Source organism: Microtus oregoni, unplaced genomic scaffold, assembly GCF_018167655.1.
Source record: "Microtus oregoni isolate MIOR12 unplaced genomic scaffold, Mior012 000092F_000, whole genome shotgun sequence".
NCBI lineage: Eukaryota > Metazoa > Chordata > Mammalia > Rodentia > Cricetidae > Microtus > Microtus oregoni.
In genome coordinates, this window is record NW_024544601.1 from 1,483,887 (window position 1) to 1,498,690 (window position 14,804).

Genomic DNA, 14,804 nt, shown 5'->3' on the forward strand with positions numbered 1-14,804 from the left:
AAGATATCGGATCTCCTGGGCCTGGAGTAACAGGTGATCATGAGCTGCCATGTGGGTGCAGGAAATCAAACCTGGGTTCTCTGGAAGAGCAACCAGTACTCTTAAGCCTTGGGCCATCTCTCCAGCCCAGTCAGACTGTTTTCCACTTTGGGCTAACATTAAGAAGGGTACCATGTAAGAAGAGGAAAGACTGAGTTCCTTGTTTAAAGAAAATAAAGGATCCTGGGCCTATTGAGGAAAATTAAATTATGCTATTTTGAATTATTTACCTTATACTGACTCATCAAGAATGAGGGGCTTTCTCCCCATGATCATCAAGGTGTTTTATTCCAGAATCACTCTGCCTGGATTTGTTTCTTTTGTCTGCTCTGTTGCTGGGCATGAATAACTATAAAGCAGTTATGCCATATGGGCATGTTTCATCATATACTAGTGTTTTGACACAAGACTTTCTTGTAATTATAAACTGTAAGACAGTCTGTAATTAGACTTTAAAAATATTTATATTTATTCTTTGGAAATTGTATGCATTCACACAATGTATATTGATCATATTCATTCCCCACTTGTCCCCACAACCTCTTCCAGATGGCTCCTTTATGTTGCCAAAGAAGACTTTATCTTTTAAGTTGTGAATATCTGAAATAGTTTATAGGCAATCCAAATATTGGCCTCAGAGTTATTCGGCTTTAGCATGTCAAGAGCAAGGATTTCCTATCAAGAAAATGAAGATACTCAAGAGATCAGGAGAGCAAGCTGTCCTTTCCCTGGAACATTTATTGACCTTGGGGATGACTCACATTATGGCAACACTTCATTCCAAGTGATTGCTTAAAAAGTGGAGGGGGCTATCTCTTTTTTTAACTATCATCTAAAGAGATTGTGAGATGCCCATTTCTTTCATCAATGACCTGACCCAGCTAAGCAATTATTCTCTATTCTTCTTGATAAAGCATATTTCTTCATGGTTCATTAGTTTTTTCCTGGAGCAGCTGGGCTAAGGCATCCTTTTAAAAAACTCATATCATATATGAGTGGAAATGATGTTTTATCAGGTGCCTAGTTGATTTATTTATCGTCAGTAGTTTCAAAACTGGAGAAATATAAACAGGATACGAAAGGCATAGCAGCCTCTGAGGCGAGCATAACAAATTGCTATGCACTAGTTGCTAGAGACTGGACATACAAAACAAAAGGCATTTTTTAACGGTTGTAAATGTAAACTGTACTTAATCAAAGGGATGCCACTAAAAGCAGCTATTCCAAATTCCTTCTAAGTTCTAGTGAATGGTTGTTGTGCTCCACCAGAAACAGACCTTCAGACAAGAATTCATGTAAGAAATTTATCAACCAAACAACTTATTTTTTAAAAAAATGTATTTTATGTATATGGGTGTTTCGCTTGCATGTATGTCTGTGGGTCACACATGTGCCTGGAGCTAGAGTTACAGATTGTTGTGAGTTGCCAAATGGGTTGTGGGGAAAGAATGTATGTCCTTTACAAGAGTGGTCAGTGCTCTTAACCATTGAACTATCTCTCTAGCCCCTCAATCAACTGATTCTGAGGGAAAAAAAAACAAGAAGGCAGTAGGAGATACAGAACAGAGAAGGGGAAATGATGTGGGAGTGTCATATATCAATCTGTTGATTTCATTGGCTAAGTAATAAAGAAACTGCTTGGGCTCATAGCTTAGAACATAGGTGGGTGGAGTAAACAGAACAGAATGCTGGGAGGAAGAGGAAGTGAGCTCAGACTCGACAGCTCTTCTCTCGGGGTCAGACGCCTCAGAGAGACACCATGCTCCCCACTCCCGGGAAGATGCACGCGATGAAGCTCCGACCCAGGATGGACGTAGGCTAGAATCTTCCCGGTAAGACCGGTGCTCACAGATTATTAGAGATGGGTTGATCGGGATATCAGAATTAGCCTGTAAGGGCTAGAGCTAAATGGGCCAAGCAGTGTTTAAATGAATACAGTTTGTGTGTTGTTATTTCGGGCATAAGCTAGTCATGTGGGTGGCTGGGTGCTGGGGACGCAGCCCCGCAGCTCCTATTACTACAGGGAAAGATAGGTAATGACATAGCTCAGGTGAGGACTGAGTCTGAGGGCCTAGCCACAGTTTTAGGAATATAAACTGTCCCTTTGCAATTGGAGGAGCTAGGCCATCTTACTCTCATCCAACTCTGCCACTGTGAATCCCCTCACATAGGGTTTCCTTGCTTAACAAATAAAGACAAAATATATCTAGATAAACATGAATTTGAGATAAACAATATTTTTAGTATAAGTATACATAGTGAAATATTTAGAAGGTTCCAATTCTTAATAAATTTTGATTATTTATATAAAATTAAAATTTAACTTAGAATTTTGTATTTTAATCTAAGTTTTCTACCATGTGGGTGAGAGGGAGAAAAATTCCAAGTCATTTTCTAGGCCTGTAACTGTCTGTAGTGTCAATAGACAAATCCTAAAGACATAAATTGCAAGGCACCATAGAAATGCTCTTTGAAACTATGGAGAATTATGTAGAACTGTACCATGATTAATAAAAACCCAGAGACAGAAATTGGGGTTCAAGCTGAAGTTTAGAAAAGCAAAACAGCTAGCTCCTGGCTCTTACTTCAGTCCAAAATGGCAATCCTGTCTCCAGGAATCTCAGAATAAGACTGTGTCTGAGAGCTGTCTCCTCCCATCTTATATTCCTTTCTAGGGCTTTAAAGGCATGCACCACTACTGCCCAGTTTCTATGGCAAACTGCGTGGCTACTGGGATTAAACGGGTATGCCTTCACTGCCTGGTCTGTAAGGCTAATCAATGAGGCTGTTTTACACTCTGATCTTCAAGTAAGCTTTATTTATTACAATACAAATGAAATATCACTACATAGAACTAGTAATAGGATGTGAGGGTTTAGGTGGGACACTAGCAATGTCCCCTTAACATTATATAAAAATGTAGAACACTGAGCCTGAAATGTGCTGTTTAGTAGAAGTTGGTAGAAGATGGAGCTGTATTTCTAGGCAGAATTTCTTCCATGTTGCTGAAGGGTATGGCAAGCATTCTTGCCATGAGCCTTTGCACATCATCATACTCACCTATTTTGTGGTTCTTTCTTCCATTTCGGTCCCCTATACACACACTAAGATTATCCTTTTACTTTTAATTGCTCATCCTCATTCTATGCTTCACTTTTCTATTTTCCATGTCTACTAGAAATAGGTCACATTAGGTACCTTCACTATTCAAAAATTCTGTTTTCCGTATGTGTATTTGGTGAAAGCAAGTTTATTAAATCCATCCCATGATTTAATACTATCTCTACTTTCATTAGAAGTAATATTATTTTCATGTCCTATATAGAATTTTTAATCTCTTTGCAACTGAGATTTCAGGTAGGCAGTATCTTCTTCATGGTAGTATTCTATAGCATGGTGGGATTGTTTTAGTTTGCAGTCAAGATCATGTACATAGTCAACACTAGTTTATTTGACTTTTTTCCTTTAAATGAAACACTATAATTTACTCAGCAAACTTCTTCAAAAAAAGAAAAGAAGCTTTAAAACTGTTTTTATGTGTGTTGTGTCTCTAAAAACCTGTGAATTTTATTCCATAAATTTACCTATGAGTGTTGGGGATAGTGTTCTACCTTTAAAATGGTTGGGAAATTGAGGTACATGCTTGTACCCATAGTCAGGCTACTACTTGGTGAGTTCAAGTACCACTGAGAGACTACATCAAAAAACAGGTAGATGACAACTGAAAACATGAAATACTGGTAGTATTTGCTTTTACTCTAAGTCCCTGGGCTATCTAGTCTCTGGTTCTTGGTCACCCAAGCAGTGTCAGGGATAAGGAGTGGACCTTATGTCAAATTAGTTATTATTTGGTTATTCTCATAAGCTTTGTGCCACTATTGTCCTTGCATCCAGATCTACTAATTCTTTCTTTTTCTATTTTAACTTCTATTGGGTAAGGAGACCTTTCTTTAATAGAAACAAGGGATTTGAAACCAAAGCCACAAATGGTCATAAACAGCCTAAAGCAAAATTGTCAGACAATTGAGAGCTTATGAATAAAGAATTCTTTAAGTATTAAAGTGAGGATAAATGATAGAACAGGTAGGAAAATACGGATTCAGTCATATTATCATCAGGAAATGCATAAAGTCTGTATTTATAACCCATTTACAACTTTTTCCTTTGGAATGTGTTAGCCTTTCCAAATAGTTTGATTTTTAAATATAGATATTCATATCTGTGAATGAGTATGTATATTCAAGCTAATGTTTGGCCTTATGGCCTATAAATTCTCCACCTCAATTTTTCAATTCTGTTGGAGAAAGAAAGAAGTACAGACAATACATAAATGAAAGGGTATGCCTGCTTTCCAACAACATTAAAAGAGATAAGTCTAGAAAATGAAATAACTTTATTGATATTTAAATATGAATTATAGTATTTATGTATCATAAGATACTTTTCTTTTGTTTTTATCATCAATCTAAAAATGAGAAATTATTTTCATCTTGCTAGCCACAAAATTATTATAAGGGAACACTTAGTATCTCACAGTCACTCACTAAACCAGAAAATGTATCTTTATCTAAGACAGTCACCATGAGGGCAGCTCAGCACTTTCCATGTGAGCACCATACTAAGCAGGAAACATGGTAGTGCATGGGAAAGAATGAGTGTAGGCAGATGCATGTCTGAGACTAATGAACTTACTGAGCAGTTTAGCACAATATTTTCCAGCTTTTTCTGTGTATTGGAATCAGACAGGGGGTTTTAATATATTTATTTCTAGATCACATGCTCAGGGTATCCAATGTGATGTTTCAGATATACCATAGGGGGTCAAGGCTTAGCTCACATAAAGTTTAAAGATGTAGCATCTGGGGACACCAAAGACTAGAAGAGAACTGCATTTAGCCTTTTTCTCTTTTCTTTTTAGAGTTTGGTATTTCTTCCTCATGTATCAGACTTATCTTATTTTCTAGTTATAATTTTTTATTTCTCATTTTCTTATGAATTCATTTCAGATTTAAAATAATTAAAAGAACTTTAAAAAAGGCTTATATGCCTCGGTAGGAATACCCTGCATTCTGTGTGGTACCATGCTTTATACCTTGATCTCAGTGTTAATGGCTCTAATGCTGCCTTCTGGACATAATCATTTGACCATGTAGCGCAAGCTCAACATTATCAGTCTAGAAAGGGAGAACGCTGGAAAATTATTTCCTAGATACCATTCCTGGGAGAGCATTATGTAAGCTCAGAAAGGCAAGGCAATTTATAGTATCTGTCTTATCCTTGGCTCCTCTGTCCAGAATTGCACATATCTCAAAAGCCATTATCAATATTTGGGGGCATCACGGAATTAGAGATAACAAACACGTAGGCTGTTCAAAGTATATTTCATAAACTAAGTTAGACAAAACTCTTCTAATCTCGAAAATCTGTCTTCCCATAACCTAACATAACTAAGCACCACAGACCCTGTCAACTGGGTCTCCTTCTTTCCAGTTTCCCCTTAGCCACATGAGCCTGAACATTTGTTGCCAATAGTCTCTAATACATATTTAAATCATGGTAACATCAAAAATGGATTTCAAACTTCTCTAAATTTAATGTAGATGCCATCATAATCTTCCTACTTAAGTGGCAAAAGACCATGAACTTATATCCTATTTTAAATAGCATCTAAAACACTTGGCAGCTAAGCATTTAAAAGTCTGTGCCTCTTTAGATTCAACCTTTTCTTGGTATAATCAAGCAAAAGGAAATATTTTTGACACTCACAGTAAATGTCATGGACAAATAGGAAAGTCTGTGTCATTTTTCAGCTAATGCTGTTGGCAACAATAATTTCCAGTAGTTGACTTAGGATCACAAGAAGATTTTTCTTACTACAGGTGAACCTGTTAAATGTTATCATTCTGATTAACCAGATGCTGCCAGAGAATCTACAGTAAATAGGACTTTGCTTTCAGCCCTTTTGAAACCATCTTGGGAAATTTGGCAAAGCCACTTGGGTGTTGGAAGGCCTTCAACACAGGGAAGCACAAATATTCACACGAATTCTTTTTTACTTTCTTGAGCTCTTTTTGAAGAGACATTTTTAAAGGTGATCCCCCCCCAAAAAAACATTATGGAGATGTACTTATTTAGAATATTGTTCTGAGAATTGATCATCTATGGACATGACACATCACTGGGTCCGTGTCTGAGATGAACGCATGTAGAAAAGTGCAGATTGATTAACTGTTGTCAAAATGCAGTGGTTCAGGGAAATTGTTCTAAAACTTAGAACTCCAAATTGCTTCAAACAATTGAAACAGCAAATGTGTTATTTTGTCAGGATCAGCAAGCAGTGAGCAACTACTTTGAGCTATATCCATAGTTCTGAAATTTGGAGTTACCACTAGAGAGAGGAGGCCAAACATGCTCCGTGCTATCAAAAGGATGCTATATAGCAGGTTTTTCAAGATTCTTAGTCAGATGTCAAAAACTTGCACATATGCACAGGACTTAAGACACTAAACAATACACTCTGTAGCAAGAGGGAATAGTTAGTTAAAACCTGTAAGTGAACAGAGCAAGAAAAACAAGGTCTGTGCTTGTCAAGAAAGATCTGATGGGGAAGGCAGAACTTCTGTACTGAAAGGAGAGGAGGGTTCTCATGGACAAAGAATAAAAAAAAAAAGATGAGGATGGTGGATGCATATGACTTAGATGTGCCTGTAAATTTTGTCATTTAAGAATTATGAATGACTTAGAGTACTGATGAAAACAGGGAAATAAAGTTGGAAAGGTAGGGTGAAGCTCAGTTAAATGACATTGGAATTAGACAAGTTGGGATGTGGACACAGGACCTAGTGAACTCCTGCAGGTCTTTGAGGAAGGCACCATGAACACTACTGAGCAGCTCCAGTGTGGCTGGCCCTAGTCAGAGTGGTGTGGTTTGCATTCCTCATCAACATTTCTGGGCTGGCATCTTTGACTGCTGTCAAAGTTCAAATGTGCCTTATCCTTATGTATAGGAGAAGTACTGCTTCACCAGATCTCATTGACCAGGAGGCAGGACGAGGAACACCGACAAATAGCTACAGCAACGGTGGAACCCCAGCCACCCAGAGGTCACCAGCCCCAAGTGTTCGTAGTGTGACCTCCATCAGCAGTAGAGTGAGTATACAACTGTGAAGAGACATCCAGTCTCCAGGACTTGCTTTACCACCACCCATGACTCGTTTAAATTCTCTGTATCTCTGCACATGTTGTTCATACTGTTGAATGGACTGTATCCGTAGCTTTGCGCCAGAAATCCAAAGTGAGGACAAAAGGGCAAGACAGTTTTGAAACGTGCTGTTATGTGGCCCATCCTTAAATGGCTGTGCAATTTAAAGAAATAGGAAACTTTCACATTACTTCTCCGAGGACATATTTATAAATTAGCTGTTTCTCTACAGGAAAAGTAGAACCTTGGAGTGATTTTATAATTTTCTTTCTTTACATCTATTAAAATGACAGGTCAAACACATAATAAATGCTTAAATTGCTATTATATATAAATATGCTAAATGAGAAATTATTGTTTGTATCACATTATTTTCCTTTAAGGAAGAAAAGGCACAAAGCATTTGGGAGTAATACTTTCTTTTACCCACTATTCTATTGGAAGTCATTCTTGGAAAACATTACCATCTATTAGACTTTTGGGGGATGTTTTCAAGACAAGGTTTCTCTGTAGCTTTGGAGCCTGTCCTGGAACTAGCTCTTGTAGACCAGGCTGGCCTCGAACTCACAGATATCCTCCTGCCTCTGCCTCGCTAAAGGCGCACGCCACCACCACCCACTCTAGAACTTTTTATTAAGCAAGAAATCCCATGTTTCTGGAATATATAGTTAAGAAATCATTATATATATACTTTAGTACTTTGATTCAGCCATAATTTAGCGAAGTGAAACCTCCTGAAATGTCCTGGACAAACAAAGATTTAAAATAAGTGAAAGAATCAGACATGCAAATGTCTGGACTGGCAAAGTATCCTCCAGACAGACTAAATCAATGTTCAACACATAGAAAGAAGGCTGATCTATCTTTAATAATTAATGCCCTGACTCAAATAGTTTGTAAAATATCTGGACACTTCATGAGGAGCTGCCAGCACAAAGAACCAGAGATAGGCATGGCCAATTTACTAAAGGAAGACCAAAAGGGCCAGCGTGCTGCTGTAGGGCTCATATAGCAGAGCAACATGGCTTAGCATTTGTTTAGGCAGGATCTCGGGAGGGAGCTGCTGAGAAACAGCTGAGGGAAGTAAGCGAAGCCTACAGACCCTTTTGGAAGCCTTTGCCATACTGCAGCTATTAAAGGGGGCATGGAAACAGGAAACAGGAAGGTAGCAGCAGGATGTGTAGTGAGCAGAGTGGTTCAGTATTTTGGAGGAAGAATCAAAAGACATTCAGACAGCCTGAATATCACTGATTGATCTGTTTCAATATAGCCTAAACTGTATTTCCTTAGATAAAAGGCATCTTCTGAGTTTCATAAATATTTATGCTAAGCTCAGCAACTGGCTTCTGTTCAGCTGTCAGAAAAGTGCAGAGGTTGTTGATGACTATATTTTCTTCTTCAGTAACCTAGCAAGGAGTGATATTGAATGTATTTAGGAGCTGGTAGTAAGGAGACACTGACCAGTCAGAGTGATTACTTGTACAAGGCTCAGGAGCCTTGCATTCCTTATAAAGAGAATTGTGGGCAAGGAAAGGCATGAGGAAAGGAGGGTTCCAATGAAGATTATGATAATGTTTACCAGTTACTATGATAAACAAGCATTCAAAAAAGTTGTCAACTGCTGTGCCTGTGCCAGTGGGTAACAGCTGAATGCCAATAAGGGAACTCAGTTTGGTTGATCACAAAAGAAGGATTATCTTCCCAGGTGTCATTTGAAGGGAAAGAACAATTTTGCCTAAAGTTATTTCCTACAATGAAATTGGAAAATTTTTCGATTCATATACAGTGAGGGAGCGGAACTTGTTCTTGTGTTGTAACTGATCTAAGCACAGTTTCTCCTATAAATGAAAACCTTTTGACTATCTCTGTTTATGCTAGATATAAACTGCTAAGTCTAGGCTTCACCACCTGAAGTTCCAGACCAGTGGTTCTCAACCTTCCTAATGCTGCACCCCTTTGATACAGTTCCTCATGTTGTGGTGACTCCCAACTGCAAAATTATTTTCCTTGCTACTTCATAGATGTAATTTTGCTACTGTTATAAATTGTAATGTAAATATTTGTGTTTTCTGATGGTCTTAAGTGACCTCCATGAAAGGGTCTTTCAACCCCAAAGGCTGAGAACCCTTGCTATAGACTATGTGTTACATGTTAAAGACTGTACAATGTTAACTGACCTATTAATGTTCAATATTAATGGCACCACCAGATCACCCGTGGGGAAATTTTCCATCATCATAATTACCGGTGAGGAGCTTAGTCTTGCTTCGTTAGAGGACTTTCATGTGCAAAGAATTTTATGATGAGCTGTTAAAAACTGACCTAAACTACTTCATCCATTTGACCTCTATTACAGTCCAGACAAACTTTGCTAGGCTATGATAATTAGAGGAATTAGAAGAAATATACTTTCTGCTATAGGTTTTACATGTTGGAAATTATGAAATACTGAATACAGTCTACTGGAGCTGAATTGATTAGCATGCTAAACAAGTAAGAAGCAGATCTATCTGTGGAGACTTCATTAAAGTATTCCTGTAGGTCTAAGATGTCAGGCAACCAAGAGGGATTTCATCCTGTAGGCACTACTTAACCATTTATAATGAAAAGAATGGTAAAATGTCTCTTAGGTTTAACAGTTATCACACCATGGTGCCATCTTCCTTGACATTTAATCTCAGCCTAGTTCTCAAGAGAAGTACAGGATTTTTATAAAATATTAAATAAAGCTCAGTGTTAGGAGGTGGTGGTGCACATGTTTAACCCCAGCATTTGGGATGTGTCTACCTGAGTTTGAGGCCAGACTGGTCTACAGAGCAAGTTCCAGGACAGCCAGGGCTATTACACAGAGAAAACTTGTCTCAAAAAAAAAAAAAAAAAACCGAAACAAACAAACAAAAAAAGCTTAACTACATAGTGTCCCCTAGACATGACAGAGAAAATGTACCTATGAAATGTCAACAATATGACTGCTGAGGGGGTGAATCAGTTTCCTCCAAGGCTGGGTTCTCACATAGGTTTTCCAATCTCAAGTGGTCAGCCTTGGACACACATGTACATACAGGCAATGCTAAATGAACACAGTAAGTTACACACACATGTTATATATATATATATATATATATATATATATATATATATATATATATAGTATATACTATACTATATTTTTATATGTGTTTATACGAACTATTGTTTTATATATTCAATAATGGCCTAATATTAATGACAGATTAAAAATAATTAAAGAAGATATTATTAATTTGGGAATGAATCAAGAAAGGAGTTGAGGTGTAGAGTGATGTAGATGGAAGTACTCACCATTTTTTTTTTTTACAAAAGCAAGCTTACACTGCCCTTATAGAAATCAGCAGATCTGGGATAGGGTTTGCTTTTTGTCAGAGTACACAATGAAAACTAATCTCAGACTGTATTCTGCCACCTGTACAAACATTTATTTGTAGCTTGGCATCCCCTAAATCACCTATGGCTCTAAGATGAAGAAGTACCTGCTGCATCCTGCAGGACTGTTGGGATTGGGTGCACTGGGCTCTCTGATGGAAAAGCTGCAACCCCATCCCAATCTCAGCCTGTTTATTATATAACAGTCTAGTAGGGAGGTGGGCTCATTGCGTACAGCTGAACATGCTTACAGTTTAGCTAAACTCAGTAGCTGTCTTCTGGCCATAAACATCCAAGGGAGAATAAAGCTACTGTGGATATTTTCTACACACACTATCAACATTGTATAAATACCAGAAGAAGGCTTTGCCATTCCTCTGTGAATGAGGCATCGGTCCTTGACATGGCTATTCTTCTATTGAATGATATACATACACTCAGGACTTCACTTGCTGCCTACGTTTCCATTCTCATAAACACTGATAAGCATCATGCGTGACATTTTTATTTCAACATACATGTAACTATATTTTGATCACCCAGTCTTCTAGGTGGAAACTATGATGGGTCTTGGATAATTGTGGTCAGAGGAAGTATAGTTTATGTGAGTTGGCTTACTTGGTTTTCCATTATTGCCACAATGTTTGAGATGCAACTTAAAAAGAAAAGTTTGCTTTAGCTTAAAGTTTTGGGGCTTACAGATCAGAAAAAAAATAAAGAGAAAAAATACCCTCCTTTGTGGCAAATAATAAAATAAGAATATGCCAGAAGCAAACTGCTCATGTCATGATTGCCAATTACTGAAAACCATGCACTTGGCACACATCTTAAAGGATTTTATTATCATCCCGTAACACCAACCTGAAGATCAAAGTACCCGTTGTTTGGCCCTTTGGTGTAAGTTCCCTGATTAAAACCACAGCAGAGTATTTGAGGAGATGGATGTTGACAGAGGACAAATCAAAAACCAAGCAGTTCTAAGGCTAAGCGCTACTCCATGTAAGATTAGAAGTTCCTATACAATCTTTCTTGCTAATCTTATATCACTAGTTCATGAGTGAAAGAAGTATTCAAATATGTTTTATGCCAAATTGAAACCTTCTTGAATTCCATTTTATACAGTAGCTTTCTAAGTATGGGCTTCTGATAAGGATCCTTCAAATGTTATTTCATCCTCTCCTCCAATAATACATATAAATATCTTTATACTAAAGTGTATTTATATGAAGGGGTTTTAAGAGAAATCAGTCAGTATAATGTTCCTGTTTTTCATTTTCTTCCTCTGCGGGAAGGACCGTGTTGTTGAAAAGTCCATGGCTGTGGGTGCCAAGGAAAGCCCCTCTGAGGAGCTGACAAAGAGTCACCGCAGAAACACATCTGGGCCACCTTCCATCGCCGTGTCGGGTGCCTCCCTTTCTTCAGGTAGGTAGTCACAATATGAGCACTGTACTGCTAAAAAAAAAAAGACTGAAACAAATCGAATTGCCTGCTTTATAGGGTACTGAGTAGATGTTTTAGACTTGAGAAGACAATCATCCATTATAGTAATAGGTCAAAGCATAACCAGTTTCCAAGAGTGATCCCAGGTGAGCCTTAGGTCCAATGCACTAAAATAAAATCTACTTATTGAGTGTATAGCTTTGCTCTAAGTCATTGTTACGGTTCAAAGCTATACAAGGCTATCAATTTAGAAAGATAGAAAATACAAATAGTTCTAGGGTACATTTCTTATGACGGGTAATAACTCTCGCCTAGGGATCAAGGAAATGAAAGTTCCATCAGTAGAGACCAGACATTCCATATACCCACACAAACTGTTTCATCCTTTAAAACGGAATTATTTGTAAGTAGCTTGGTGTGCTTCCTATTGTGGTGATAAACACCATGACCTAAGGCAACTTGGAGAAGAATGGGTTTATTTCCTTATATAGCTTATAGTCTCTCATGAAGGGAAAGCAGGAACTAATGACAGACTGTCAGACTGTGGACGAATGTGGTTTACTAGCTTGCTCCTCACAGCTTGCTCAACCTGCTTCCATCTACACCCCAGGACCACCTGTTCAGGGGTAGTGTTGGCAACACTGATCTGGTTCCTTCCATATTAATAACCATCAAGAAAATTCCTCACAGACTTACCTACTGGCCAATCTGAGAGAGGGAGACATTTTCTCAACTGACCTTGCCTCTTCCCAGTAATAAGAGTTAAAAAAAGAGCCATGAGTCTAAAAAAGTTTGGGTGGGGTGTGTACATGGGATGGTTTGGAGGGACCTAAGGGAAGGGGAAGTGATAAAATTATACTATAATTTCAAATATATATTAAAATAAATAAGTTATCTCTACATACGTATCGCCTACGGCCCTTTTCATTGAATACTTAACATTCCAGAAACTGTCAATTAAACTAACTACATTCAGGTTTACCAACAAGTTCAGAAAATGCTGAATCGCAAACAAACTCCCATAAAGCAACTTCTCAAGGATAAAAAGAAAAACAGTGTAAAAAGATACCAAGTTCGGGGCTGGAGAGATGACTCAGTGGTTAAGAGCATCGCCTGCTTTTCCAAAGGTCCTGAGTTCAATTCCCAGCAACCACATGGTGGCTCACAACCATCTGCAAAGAGATCTGGCGCCCTCTTCTGGCCTTCAGGCATACAGACAGAATATTGTATACATAATAAATAAATAAATATTTTTTTAAAAAAAAAGGTACCAAGTTTTGAATCTATGTACGCAATGGTTGTTTCAAATCTTTTACGTGAAATGTGTGAAGAACCAAGAAGGTCTGGGACCTGGTCACCCCTATAGTGTGTGGATTCTGTATCTCTCTCACAGAATAGAATGAGGAGAATAAGGAGAGCCAAGGAAGAAGGATTTGAAAAACCTCAATCACATCTTGTCAGTAATGCCTTTTGAAACATATTCTTCCATCTCTCAATGCCCACATTTTCTCCATGGACAAACTCTATAGACTTTAACATTGTTGGGTTTAATTTATTGAAGAAGTAAAACTGTTATCAAGGTTTCCTGCTCATGCAATTCTAGTGACAAGAGGGGCCGGGAAATATAGTATTTCACTAAATCATCAAAAGCCTGACCTTGGAAAGCTTTTAGCAAATTTCTGTGATTTAAAAAAAAAAAAAACAGTGTCTTAGTTTGTTGATGGCACAGCTGCATGTGTTGATTTTAAAGGAGCAATAATGATAATAATAAAAGCAAGTTTTGAAAAGAAGCTAGCCCTATTTATTGCTTTGGAATTTTTATAATAAAATGTTTTTAGACTCTAAAAAAAATAAATAAATAAATAAAATAAATAAGTACAATATCATCTCTATAAGAGGAATTCCATGATACTTTAAAGAAAAAACTATCAAGCATGTATATTAAAGATATTAGCAAGAAATCTTTTTATTTATATAGATATTTATATTGCAGTTTATTACCTATGAGTAAGAAAATTCTTCAGAGAAATACATTGTTATTGTAATGTTTATGTACCATATGCTGAACTCAATTCATGATTAAATGCTCAGCATTAAACCATTATCTATTGCTAAAGGATAATATCTGCATGCTGCCTAAGGCTGGATTCTAGCTTGTAACTTGACTTGCAAAGAGGCCTTTTCTAGGCAACAGGCTCCTAAAGGGTTTGTGTGTGCATGTTTTTGTGTGTTTGTGGGCATACCCATGTACAGGTGTGGCACTGGGGACCGGAGGTCTCTAAAAATGCATGTTCTTAAAATTAGGAAAGGGGGCCCAACAACAAGGTGAAGTGGGTAAAGGCACTTGCTGCCAACCCTGACAACCTGTGTTCAGTTCCCTGGGCCCACATGATGAAAGGAGAGAACCAACTCCCAAAAGCTGTCCTGTGATTTTCACTTTTGCATCATGGCACACATGAATGTGCACATACGTTAAATAAATGAATATATTTTTTAAAAGAAAGATAATAAAGTAGTTCACTCATTTGATGAAAAGCTGTAACATATCCTAGACGCTAACGTCATGAAGTTACCTTCTACTGCATGTCTTCCACAACCCCCGATCATTTAGAGTGTATTCTACCAGGCACTGTGCTAAACCCCTCCTCATCACTCTATTTGCCATTTCAAACTTAAGTATCTGATTGCTCTCTCCAGTCTCTCTCCTCCATAAGCAACTATA

General features: G+C 37.7%; 1 protein-coding gene across 1 annotated transcript in view; it reads left to right on the plus strand.

The window, feature by feature from the left end:
- LOC121442587 (synaptotagmin-like protein 5) overlaps positions 1-14,804 on the plus strand; it is a 103,204-nt gene that overhangs the window by 35,648 nt on the left and 52,752 nt on the right. Inside the window, exons 6-7 of the mRNA XM_041644181.1 lie at positions 7,047-7,188; positions 11,935-12,064. Of these exons, the coding sequence (XP_041500115.1) occupies positions 7,047-7,188; positions 11,935-12,064 (272 nt within the window). The remainder of the gene's footprint in view (positions 1-7,046; positions 7,189-11,934; positions 12,065-14,804) is intronic.